The sequence below is a fragment of the Scomber japonicus genome, chromosome 7 (genome assembly GCF_027409825.1).
Source record: "Scomber japonicus isolate fScoJap1 chromosome 7, fScoJap1.pri, whole genome shotgun sequence".
NCBI lineage: Eukaryota > Metazoa > Chordata > Actinopteri > Scombriformes > Scombridae > Scomber > Scomber japonicus.
Window position 1 is genome coordinate 33,681,406 of NC_070584.1, and position 13,852 is coordinate 33,695,257.

The window sequence follows — 13,852 nt, forward strand, 5'->3', positions numbered from 1 at the left end:
AATTGTCCCAGACACAGGTAAAATTGTCAGCTGGCCTGTAAACTAATGACAAGCTACTAAATTGAGAGGCAGGATTGGATTTATTATACTGTGTGTGTGTGTGTGTGTGTGTGTGTGTGTGTGTGTGTGTGTGTCTCCAGTGTTACTGGTTTACCTCCCAGACTCAAGAAGATGAAGAAAGAGGAGGAGGAGGATGGAGCAGAGTCTGTAATATCCAGCCGTCTGTCTATGACGAGTGACTGGTCTAAAGATATGCCTGATCACTTCAGTAATGAACCTAGACCCTCAGACACAAAGTAAGAGACTGTTTCTACTGTAAACTTCGAAAAAATCTTGAGACCAGTCACTGACTGACAACACACACTCTACTGCAATCGTCTCCATCAGTTATCAGTTAGAGTCTGACAGTCTTCTGCAGCAGGCTCAGCAATCTCCATATAAAGTGGCAGCTGTAAATGGTAATGGACTGTACTTATATAGCGCCTTTCCAGTCTTTACGACCACTCAAAGCGCTTTACATTACATGTTATTCACCCATTCACACACACACACATTCATACACTGATGGCAGGGGCTACCATGCAGGGTGCCAACCTGCTCATCAGGGTAGGAACTACTCTCCAAAAACAAAAAAGCTGCTGAGAGACATAGTTGGCTCTTACCTGTGACACGTTCACACAAACACTACAGTAAAGTTACCCTGAGATATCTTGTAGTTGACAGTCAGAGGGGGGTGGAGGGTACAAACAGGTTGGAGCACCTAAAGTGAAAGTATTCAGACAAATTCCATTTTAAACTTGGCAGAGCAGAAGGAGAAAAGCAGCAAGTTTGTGGCAGGTAAGTGTTTATATCAGGGCTACAAATTATAATTAAAGCTGCAAGCAGCGATGAACCACCCCATATGCATTTCGGTTTACAGATACAATAGAGCTTCGCGCTGATCAGCGCTCGGGCCCTAATTACTGTCATTATTGATGAATCTGCTGATTATATTTCATAACAGTTTAGTTTATTAGTCTGATTCAGAAAAATATAAAATTAGTGTTTGAGTCTATTTGACTGTTACTACTGTAAACTGCCCTTAAGATGATTCAGTGTTGAAATGTAATTTAAAAACAAACATTACTAACTGATATATAAAATTAGTCTCAATTTTTCATTTCCTGGTTTCTGCGTCCTCACAGCGATGTAATGTGACTCACTGCTGCACTCTAAATACAGAGAAGTCACAGTTAAGAAGCACACAGATGTTTATCTGAAGTCTGTTTGTTGGATTTAAACCATAGTTAAAGTTTATTTTTGTGAGCAGTAGAAAACAAACATGGTTGTAGTTAGTGGTTTGATCTGTTACACCACACTATAATGGAGGTAGTTTTAATACAGAGAGATAAAACCTAAAAATGAAATGCGTTAGAGAGGAGAGATCCAGATGCAGCAAGTAGACAAGGTAGGTGAAGCAGTCGAAGCCTGTTACACTTGTTAAATGAAAGATTGACTGAAATATAACAGTGGTTTGGGGGTTCTTCTGAGATTAAATTGTCCCAGACACAGGTAAGATTGTCAGCTGGCCTGTAAACTAATGACAAGCTACTAAATTGAGAGGCAGGATTGGATTTATTATATTGTGTATATGTGTGTGTGTGTGTGTGTGTGTCTCCAGTGTTACTGGTTTACCTCCCAGACTCAAGAAGATGAAGAAAGAGGAGGAGGAGGAGGAGGATGGAGCAGAGTCTGTAATATCCAGCCGTCTGTCTATGAAGAGTGACCGGTCTAAAGATACACCTGAACACTTCAGTAATGAACCTGGACCCTCAGACACAAAGTAAGAGACTGTTTCTACTGTAAACTTCGAAAAAATCTTGAGACAAGTCACTGACTGACAACACACACTCTACTGCAATCATCTCCATCAGTTATCAGTTAGAGTCTGACAGTCTTCTGCAGCAGGCTCAGCAATCTCCATATAAAGTGGCAGCTGTAAATGGTAAATGGACTGTACATATATAGCGCCTTTCTAGTCTTTACAACCACTCAAAGCACTTTACATTACATGTCATTCACCCTTTCACACACACACATTCATACACTGATGGCAGGGGCTACCACGCAGGGTGCCAACCTGCTCAACAGGGTAGGAACTACTCTCCAAAAAAAAAGCTGCAGAGAGACATAGTTGACTCTTATCTGTGACACATTCACACAAACGCTACAGTAAAGTTACCCTCAGATATCTTGTAGTTGACAGTCAGAGGGGGGTGGAGGGTACAAACAGGTTGGAGCACCTGAAGTGAAAGTATTCAGACAAATTCCATTTTAAACTTGGCAGGGCCTGCAGGGGTGTGGTGTCAATGGAACAGAAAAGGTGGAACTCATCTTTGAGGGCAGTGCTGCCTCCAAACAAGATACACTAAAGTTACCTTCAGCTATTTTGTACTTCATCTTAAAATAAACATGTTTTGATTTAATGACTAAATAATTACCTTACTGACACGAAAGTGAAGTTTACTGTGAAGTTTTTGATGTTGTTAGCAGGCTAACATTAGCAGCAGACCAGTGAGCAAACAGTAGCAGCGAGCATTAACAAACAGGACCAGCTGACCAACACTCACTGCAGTATTAAATAAGTGAAGAATAACTCGATACTCAGTCTGTCTCACCTCAACAAACTTTTACCAGCTCTGTGTGTTGGACAGTGAAGACTGATCCGGAGCTAACTAGAAGTTGCTTTCTACTGTTGGATATATAACATAAACATTAATAACAGCGTTTAATAATTGCCTCCCCCTTTCAGTTTTTCATTTTCTGGTTTCTGCGTCCTCACAGTGATGTAATGTGACTCACTGCTGCGCTCTAAATAGAGATAAGTCACAGTTAAGAAGCACACAGATGTTTATCTGAAGTCTGGTTGTTGGATTTAAACCAGAGTTAAAGTTTATTTTTGTGAGCAGTAGAAAACAAACATGGTTGTAGTTAGTGGTTTGATCTGTTACACCACACTATAATGGAGGTAGTTTTAAGACAGAGAGATAAAACCTAAAAATGAAATGCGCTGGAGAGGAGAGATCCAGGTGCAGCAAGTAGACAAGGTAGGTGAGGCAGTTGAAGCCTTTTACACCTGCAAGCACGGTGGCGATGAACGGGCCCTCGCCACACCATATGCATGTCGGTTTACAGATACAATAGAGTAGTAGAGAGACAAACAGCGGTGGAGAGTCGACATAACAAGTAAACACGTTACATTGCTGTCAGTGCAATAAGAGCTTCGTGGGTAAAAAGCCAAGAAGAGTCATTTAATATTGTATGAGTAATAATGACGAAAATGATTGCGGTAAAGAGTGATTTGTGCAACAACAAAATGAATGATAGATCATAATGGGAAACAGAAAAATGAGAATGGCCACTGATCTCAGAGCTGTTGTTGAAACACAAGAAGAAAACTGCCACTCCTGTGTTCAGTAACTATCAAACGGCTTCCACCCTCTTATAATGCTTTTCCTTTGATGTTTAATTCTGTCACAGATATAACAGAATAGCCTACTTAACTCAACTAAAATGTATTTATATTTAAAATGGGATTTAAAAATAGGCAGTATATCCAATATATGTTTTGATTTCTGCATCCAGCCTCTCTGGGATAACATCTGCTATCACTCTGCTGTTGATAGCAAACAAAAACATGCCACATATTCAATGTCTCAAAGTTTACAATGGTAAAAATATGGGTCCCTCAAGAAAAAGGTTGGGAATCACTCTGCAGAAGGACTGCAGCAGGTTTGTGCAGGTAACATGAAAGAAAATTAAGTGTTTGGTTTCACATAATACAGACGGTGTCTCAACGTGTTTCTGTTGAAAGGTACAAAATATGGGAGGAGTTAATGTAAATGTATGGAAACAGAACAGGAAACTGAATCTGACATTTAATGTTTGGGAAAAGACAAATATGTAAAACTGTTGTATCACACTCACAGAGAGACTACAGCAGAAACAGAGAGGGAGAAACACAAATGAAAAGATACATTATGAAGATATTTAGCAAAGCTCTCTGTTCAGCAGCACAACACAAAAGAGCAGCAGTCTGTTATTTTTCACTAGTGGACTTTTCTGTTTGGTTCAGTTTCCTCCTGTTTATTTTTCCTGACTTTTAATGTCTCAGAGTAGCTTTAACGAGCCCTGTGGAGTTTTATTAGCAGATAAGTCATGTTTACATTGATTTACTTACCAAAACACATTGTGTGTCTCCTTGTGGTTGAACAAATATAAAACATTTACAAAGCCAATTTCTTTTAGTGTTTTAAATCCTGCATTCTTACATCTGTGATTACTAGTTTGCAGTCGTCTTCTTCTCTGCCTTTGGTGACACATTGTTGCGTCTGTCTAATTATTTGTGAATCCTTTCCAATAGTAGTATCATTTATTATGCTGGTTCTGCAGAGAGTGCATCACCTCATACCGGAACCAGTCTGCTTCATCAGGAGACTCCTCCTGTCCCCAGTGTGCAGAAGGATGCAGAACCAGATCTGGACTGCAGACAGACAGTCAGACCAGCACTGTACAAAGTAAGACTGAAGATCTGTCTGCTGATGTCATCATCTCTGAAACAGGACAGGAATCCACCTCCTCTATCCTACTGAGCATTAGCAGTCACACTGATTTCTGTGTAATTCTACCTTTTTTCTTCTCTTTCAGCAGAAAGTAGTCTGCAGGATGTTTTAGATGAACATCAGATCAGTCTGAGCAGCACATGTGAATGTGTGACTCAAGGGACTGATGAAGCAGAAAGTGAAATCCTCCTCATCAGCATCTTCACTGAGGTCCACATCACAGAGGGACAGAGTGAAGAGGTCAATACCCAACATGAAGTGTGGCAGCTTGAAACAGCTTCCAAGATGAAGACCCTCCATGACACTCCAATCAAGTGTCAGGACATCTTTAAAGTCTTACCTGACCAACACAAACACATCAGAGTGGTTCTGATGAACGGCGTCGCTGGCGTTGGAAAAACATTCTCAGTGCTGAAGTTCACTCTGGACTGGGCACAGCGCTCCGAAAACCAAGATATCAGTCTGCTGATTCTGCTCTCGTTCAGGTCACTGAACTTGATCAAAGATGAGCAGTACAGTCTGCTCATGCTGATCCATGTTTTCTATCCAACATTACAGAAGCTCACAGCAGAGAAGCTCGCTGCCTGTAAAGTTTTGTTCATCTTTGACGGCCTGGATGAAAGCAGACTTTCACTGGATTTCAACAACAGTGAGGTTGTGTCTGATGTCACACAGAAGTCATCAGTCAGCGTGCTGCTGACAAACCTCATCAAGGGGAAGCTGCTTCCATCGGCTCTCATCTGGATAACTTCCCGACCTGCAGCAGCCAATCAGATCCCTCCTTCATGTGTGGACAGGGTAACAGAAGTACGAGGCTTCACTGATGACCAGAAGGAGGAGTACTTCAAGAAGAGATTCAGTGATGAAGAGCAGTCCAGCAGAATCATCTCACACATCAAGACATCCAGGAGCCTCCACATCATGTGTCACATCCCAGTCTTCTGCTGGATCACTGCTACAGTTCTGGACCACATGTTGACTACAGACCAGAGAGGAGAGCTGTCTAAGACCCTGACTGACCTGTACTCACACTTCCTGCTGGTTCAGACAAAGAGGAAGAAGAACAAGTATCATGAGGGTCATGAGACGAATCCACAGGAACTGACAGAGGCTGACAAGAAACTTCTTCTAAAGCTGGGGAGGCTGGCGTTTGAGCAACTGGAGAAAGGAAACATCGTGTTTTACCAAGAAGACCTGGAGCAGTGTGGTCTTAATGTCACAGAGGCCTCGGTGTTAGTAGGAGTTTGTACACAGATCTTCAAAAGAGAGAGTGTGATATTCCAGAAAACAGTCTACAGCTTTGTTCATCTGAGCGTTCAGGAGTTTTTGGCTGCAGTCTACATGTACCACTGTTACACCAGCAGGAACACAGAGGTACTGAAGGACTTCCTCGGGAAAAAACACAGTTACACTTCTCTGGATGACTTCCTGAAGAGAGCCATGGAGAAATTTCTCAGAAGTGAAAATGGCCGCTTGGACCTGTTTGTCCGCTTCCTTCATGGCCTCTCTCTGGAGTCCAACCAGAGTCTCTTAGGAGGCCTGCTGGGTCAAACAGACAACAGTCCAGAAACCATCCAGAGAGTCATCAACAACCTGAAGGAGATGAACAGGAAGGATATCTCTCCTGACAGAAGCATCAACATCTTCCACTGCCTGATGGAGATGAACGACAGCTCAGTACATCAGGATATCCAAGAGTTCCTGAAGTCAGGGAACAGATCAGAGAAACTCTCTGAGATCCACTGCTCAGCTCTGGCCTACATGCTGCAGATGTCAGAGGAGGTTCTGGATGAGCTGGACCTGTACAAGTACAACACATCACAGGAGGGACGACGGAGACTGATCCCAGTTGTGAGGAACTGCAGAAAGGCTGTGTAAGTCCAGATGTGATTAACCTTAAAAATCAGACTAGTAGTTTAGTTCTTCAAATATAAATCATATAAAATTATTGTTATAATAGTGTTCTACTCTACTTTTACTTGTTATGTCACAGATGTTCTTGAGCTGTTTAAATGTTGTGAGTGTAAATGTTTTTTCAGTTGGTTGTTTTTGCCTGTTAAGTTAATGAACACAGTTATTTTATTTATTTCTAGTAATTATTGGATTTTTTTATTTCAGTTTTTCTTCTGTTTCTCTTCCTTTGGATGTTGGAGGCATTATTCAAAGTTGATAAAAACAAATGAAGGACTTTAGAGGTTGAGGTTTTATCAAAGCAGCATTTTATCACAACATACAGTATATCATTATATTACAGTTATCAGTGAATACAGTAAAGTTATTACATGATGTCTAATCAGACAGATACTTGATTTTTACATAGCAAGCTTTAAGAACAATAATAATAATAATTATTATTATTGGTAATTATTTAATATTTAAATTGAGTATGTAACTGATTCAGTAGTGTCAGTTATACAACAATATCTAAAGTTTCCTAACATTAACCAACATTAACCTCTATGAACAACCGATCATTATCTTTCAACTGTCCATTAAAGGAATAAAAGGCCTCAGAAAACATATATTTTATAACAGTAAATAACTGATGAATCACTGATGCAAACATCAAATTCTAAACGAAATAGTGAATGTCAAACTGTTTCATCATCAAATGCATGAAGTAAGTATAAAGTGCCCTCTTTCATGATAACATATGTTGTAATACATGTGTCATTACAGACTTTTTGACTGTGGACTCTCAGAGACTCACTGTGAAGTTGTGGCCTCAGCTCTGAAGTCCAACCCTCATCTAACAGATCTTAACCTAAGTCGCAACAAGCTGTCTGATTCATCAGTGAAGCGTCTGTCTGCTGGACTGGAGAGTCCAAACTGTAGACTGAAGACTCTGAGGTTAGTTCACAGCAAAACAAAACATACATTACACACTCCCAACCCAAATCCCCTGCTACCCAGGATTCCCAAAGGCATTACAGACACCACAAACCAATAGTAAATTACTTATATATAGTGACCACCAAGAGAGTATACATATGGAATACCATGTACAGGTATGCTATGACTATAAGTATATGATCTGGAGAAGAAAAAAAAATACAAAAGAAATCAGTTATTCAAAGATTCATAACAGTGATTTTCTCTAATAGTTTAGACCAAGCAATTGCATGATTTGGCACAGTGTAATCGTGCTATAGGTAATTCCAGCTGCTCAATGTCTCAATAAGAGGAGAGCCACGCTCACTGATAGTGCATGTGGGGGTTTCCAGTGACAGGCTACTATTATTTTAGCAGCTGTGAGACCAGCCAGCAAGAGGCGCCTATCATTTATAGTTAGCTCCAAAGAGTAAGTGTTATACCCTATATAGGGGTGTCAGACACCATGAAATTTGGATTTCTGGAAGAAAGAAGTGTATTTGACCATATAGTGTAACAGGTGGAGATGGTAGGACCCAATGACAGTACAAACACAGAACAGGTATAGGTATAATAATGAGCTTTATTGTAGTTCAGTGGCAGGTATGATGGGGAACAGGAGAATAGCATCCAGGTACAGTTCAGATGTTAGAATGTCAGGACCAGATTAATCCACCAAGACAGCAGCGATGACAAAGCAGGACAGATGGGAACTCACACTGCTAAATCCAAGTTCAGGAACACCAGGCAGCTACAGGGACAGGAAGACAGAAATGAGGTGCAGAGGCTAAACTTGTAGTCAGGGACAGGCTGAGGCATTTACCAGGGCAGAGACAAGGCAGGATGGTCAGGACTGAGCAGAGCCAGAACCAGGAAGTCAAACCGATGGTGAGTGCTGGAGAGTCTCGCATGAGAACGAAGAACAATATGGCAATGTCTGATTGAGCAGGACAGGTTTATAAAGTGGCTTAATTATAGATTTATTGCAGCTGAGTGCCCAGGTGAACAGAGTTGAAGAGGGAAGCAGAGGTGGGGTGAATGGAAATTTACCAGCAGGCAATGAGAACTGACTGTGACCCTATAGAATGCCAATCCAAATCTAAGGAGACACTGATATTTCTTTTCCGAAGACTGTTAAGTGGTAAAGGTTCATATGAGGCTTTAGTTATGAATTTACAGAGGTCAGAGACAGTAGCATTGTTTTGCCCAGTATCACATGAAGGGGACGATTTTCTAGATCAGTGCTCCATGAGACACCTTGAGCATGCATTGCTGCACGCTGCTGTAAATAAAAAAAGAAAGAAGTGCCCAGAAGGTTATATGACCTTTTGTAGGTCATATAACCTTCTGGAATTCACTGAGATCTTGTTGTCCTGTGATGTATTTAAATATACCTTTGTCACTTCATTGAGGAAAAGAAACAAATATATAGGCTTCCCTCCTATCAAAAGAAAATACTTATGGAAGATTGGAAACTGACATAAGAACTTATTACAAATCCTGGTAAATTGCTGGACTTCATGAATAAAAAATTCAGTCTTGTGTGGAAAAATGACTTGCAGAGTTTAAACTAATATGAGGCTTCAGCAGTCTTGAGTTCCACATTTCAAGTGCCTCAGAAAACAAATATTTAAAAATGTTTAAAAAAAAGATGATCTGAACCATTGATATGAAGATCAAATGTTAATCAAAATAATGAATGTCAAACTGTTCAAATGCATGAAGTAAATATAAAGTGTCCTCATTCATGATAACATAATATATGTGTCATCATTACAGACTTTATGGCTGTGGACTCTCAGAAACTCCTTGTGAAGTTTTGGCCTCAGCTCTGAAGTCCAACCCTCATCTGACAGATCTTTACTTGAGTGGAAACAAAATGTCTAATTCAGCAATGAAGCGTCTGTCTGCTGGACTGGAGAGTCCAAACTGTAGACTGAAGACTCTGAGGTTGGTTCACTGACTGTAGGGTTAGGGTTAGGGTTAGGGATATATATATATATATATATATATATATATATATATATATATATATATATACATTCAATTCAAATTCTTCAGTGAAGTGTCAAATGTTGGTTCCTAATTTTCCTGTCCCAGTGTTTCACAATGAAATATAAAAAGTGGGAGGGGGCGGAGGGGGTTCCCTTCTGGGAGCGCATGACGTCACTGGGAATGCCCACTGATGTAAACTCTTGTTCCACAGACTTATTATTATCCTTATAGTGTATCTGAGCCACAGAGGCTGTAGACAACTATTAGCAGAAGGTTTGAGACATTAATGTTTTTTTTCTCTTTTTATTCCTCACAATACTGAGGATCCTGGGTTGGCTAGCCACTGGATCATGGCAGCCACTCCCGCTACTGTGCGAAACAGCAAAAACAAAATCGTTGAGTTATCTTGGATACCTTCTTATTGTTGTGTTAAGAAATGTTTAGGATATAAATAAAATCATCATTGAATTATCCGGTCTTCCCGGGACTTATAAAGACACAACAGGGGTAAAATCTAGAAAGTAATATGTAATTTTTGTGGATTACTGGACATGAATCAATTGATTGAATTTCAGGCCTTGAGACTTGGTTGCGCGGTCGCACTGATCACTCGTGTTACTGCATGTATTTAAATTCATATGATACGAAAAATAGTGCACAACTTTGCGTATGTTATCATACGAACAGAGGATGGAAACAGCTTGAGCTGCTTATGGATGTGAACCTGACAGCAGCAGGTAGCAAAGAGAGATGATCTTTCTCAACTGGAACTGTTCACTGAGCTGAACTGAGTCTAAATATCCTGCAGTCACATTAAACATAGTGGGCAGTAAAAGTGGTTTTCTAATCAAGATGTCCTCATGTTAACTTTGTGGAGACAGACATGGGATCAGATCACACAGACACACTGTGCACATTATGGAAGCCTCCATGTAACTCCATTTTCTCTCCTTCATCTGCAAGATTAAAGCAAAACAAAGATGATTGTTTCATTCGAAATGCCTCAGAAAACAATAATTTAAAAATCTAAATAAAGATGATCTGAACCACTGATGTGAAAATCAAATGTATAATGAATGTCAAACTGTTTCATCATCAAATGCATGAAGTAAATATAAAGTGTCCTCTTTCATGATAACATATGTTGTAATATATATGTCATTACAGACTTTCTGACTGTGGACTCTCAGAGACTCACTGTGAAGTTTTGGCCTCAGTTCTGAAGTCCAACCCTCATCTGACAGAACTGGACCTGAGTCACAACATCCTGTCCGATTCATCAGTGAAGCGTCTGTCTGCTGGACTGGAGAGTCCAAACTGTAGACTGAAGACTCTGGGGTCAGTTCACTGACTGTAGCTTTGCTAGTTTGTTTTTTCTATATATTCAATTCAAATTCTTCAGTGAAGTTTCAAATGTTTGGTTCATAATTTTCAGGATTTGCTGAACACAAATCTGTAGAATTTAAATGTTTTCAGGAATTTAAAATCCACAGTCTTGTGAGTAAAAATGACTTCTATAGTTTAAACTAATATGAGGCTTCAGCAGTCTGAGTTCCACATATCAAGTAAGTATGTTTGTGTTTCTTCAGTGTTTCCTTGCTGAGCTGCAGTGGAGGGATCCAAACTCAAAGAGGGAATTTAGTTCTAAATATTCGGAAACTTTGAGTCAGACACATCAAGTGTGAGTCTACCAGACTGTGAAAGCCTCATATTAGCTTCATCTGAATTTATGAAGTCATTTTCACTGTTTGTGTTTGACAATTTTTAACCTGCATCCTGTTGGGTTCAGCTTAAACTTAAACATTTAAACCTTCTTCTGCCCTGAACAGATTATGAAACATTTGATGATTTCAAACATGAACTTTGTCTTCTAAACTGACATCTTTTATTATTTATTCAGATTGTGGTGCTGCAGGTTGTCAGAGACCAGCTGTGCTTATCTGGCCTCAGCTCTGAAGTACAACCCCTCCCATCTGAGAGAGCTGGATCTGAGAGGAAACAACCTGAAGTATTCAGATGTGAAGCAGCTGTCTGATCTTCAGCAGAGTCCAGACTGCAGACTGGAGACTCTGAGGTCAGTAGAGAGTTGGAGTCAGTCTGTGCTGGTTTCAGCAGTTTAGTATTAAACACAGTCAGTATGAAAGCAAAGATCCAGTATTTCCTGGTGAAGCTCCAACCTTCTCAGTGCTGCTTTCCTCAGTGAAGCTGTGAGAGGAGAATGGTGACAGGCTTCAGGATTGGACAGAAAGACAGAGAGAGAGAACAGTCAGCCAATCAGATGAGCCAGAAGCTTGTTGTGATCATGTGTTTGAGTTGATGTGAAGACGACTGTTGTTGTTGTGTTGATGTCTGCAGGAAATAAAGCTGGATTACAGTTGACAGCCTTACAAGATGTATAGAGACAGTGATCCTCATCATCAAACTGTCACACCATCAAATCTGATCTCTAAGTGTTTGTTCTCTCATTTCAACACTAAACTATTGATCAGTTCATCTTTTGTCAGAGCTCTAAGATCAGTCTGACTGCAGCCTTCATACAGCAGGAAACATCTTCAAATCCCACAGAGACTCTGTAGCTTTAAACTTTGATAAGAGTTGACATGTATCAGCAGTAAATCTGATAACTGTAAACTGATGACTGAATGTCTCTGTTTCTGCAGTAATGATGTGTTCATGACTCTCAGCACTTTATTTCCTCTGTGTACTTGAGTGAAATCTGCAGAATAAACAGACTTGATAGTAAAAGTGTGTGCAGGTGTGTGAGCTTGGAGCTCAGTGTGTTCACTCCAACATGTTAACATGAGAGCTGAAAGGAAGCAAGCTATGCTGCACAGCTGTTCCACTTCTGGTCTGAACAGGACTGAAGCCCCTGCTGCTGGATGTGCTGCATCACTGACTGACAGCTGATGAAGTGAGTCTCACTAAACACTCATTTATCACCTCTGTTCTTTCTTCTTCTCTCATCAGATGGGAGGGTTGGCATTGATCTCTGTCAGAGTGTGAGTGAACATCCAGGAGTGTTGAGAGAGGATCAGCTGGATCCTGATGATCCATCTGGAGTCTGAATCTGGATTTTGTCGTCTTCACTTAAGTCTTTTAACTGACCACAAACTGAAAATCTCTGGATTTCGTTGAAGTTGATATTTGTTGATTAAGATGAAAAAACAAACAGATGTTATGATACTTTTAGGGTTTCTTTTAAAAAATGTTTTTCTTTTCATGGCTCCAGATTACATGTCAGTGTCTGTATATGTAAATATTTTAAAATATAGGTATGTATGCTTTTATATGCATTTAAACCAATCAGGACCTATGGTCATGAGCTTTGGGTAGTGACCGAAAGAACAAGATCGCGGGTACAAGCGGCCGAAATGAGCTTCCTCCGTAGGGTGGCTGGGCTCTCCCTTAGAGATAGGGTGAGAAGCTCAGTTATCCGGAAGGAGCTCGGAGTAGACCCGCTGCTCCTCCACGTCGAGAGGAGCCAGATGAGGTGGTTCGGGCATCTAATCAGGATGCCTCCCGGACGCCTCCCTGGTGAGGTGTTCAGGGCACGTCCCACCGGTAGGAGACCCCGGGGAAGACCCAGGACACGCTGGAGAGACTATGTCTCTCGGCTGGCCTGGGAACGCCTCAGGGTCCCCCTGGAAGAGCTGGACGAAGTGGCTGGGGAGAGGGAAATCTGGGCTTCCCTGTTTAGGCTGCTGCCCCCGCGACCCGACCCCGGATAAGCGGCAAGAAGACGGATGGATGGATGGATTAAACTTGTGGGTGAGATTATGTGACTCAGCCCTATCCAATCACATCCTTTACATCTTGTTTTCTATATCAGTGCAGCATCTTGCATGTATTCCAGTTTTTACTAGCAGAGGTCAGTTTTCGTTAAGATTTTGGGGTACCAATTATGGAATAGCTTTTCCCTCCTGAGAAGAAACTGTTCATCTTAAAAAAAGTTATAAATGTTATAAAGTTTTGTAACTGTTTTTCTCAATGTGTTTTGTCAGTTTCATGTATGATGTACAGATACTGAGACCAATGTAACCCTCGCAGACACATGCACATACACTCAATCTTATTTTTCTGTTTTTATTTTTATTATTATATATATGTTGAAATATATTTGGTTTGTTCTATGTAGTCATATTATCTTCTGTAATATTGTGTATTTTCTTTTAACATTTTTCGGACGAGGCTTTAAATAAGCCCATTTGGGTTTTCTGTCTCTCCCTGCACTTTATATTATCTGTCATTATGTCTTTTTTTTTGGTGTAATTTTTGTGCAAAAAATAAACAAAGAATTGTCACAAAGTTAGCGACACAAATCCTGCAGATAATTTTCACCCTTACATGAACACATCACAGTGACAAATACATGTAGCATTTTACTT

At 40.4% G+C, this 13,852-nt stretch overlaps 1 protein-coding gene across 1 annotated transcript; it reads left to right on the forward strand.

Annotated features, from left to right (window-relative positions):
- Nucleotides 1-228: 228 nt before the first annotated feature.
- On the forward strand, nt 229-12,526 carry LOC128362345 (NLR family CARD domain-containing protein 3-like). Its single transcript, XM_053323086.1, has 9 exons — nt 229-285; nt 1,758-1,811; nt 4,406-4,556; nt 4,687-6,475; nt 7,281-7,451; nt 9,252-9,422; nt 10,635-10,805; nt 11,368-11,541; nt 12,435-12,526. The coding sequence occupies exons 1-9, from the start codon at nt 229-231 to the stop codon at nt 12,451-12,453; spliced, it is 2,757 nt and encodes a 918-aa protein (XP_053179061.1). The 3' UTR covers nt 12,454-12,526.
- The last annotated feature ends 1,326 nt before the right edge of the window (nt 12,527-13,852 follow it).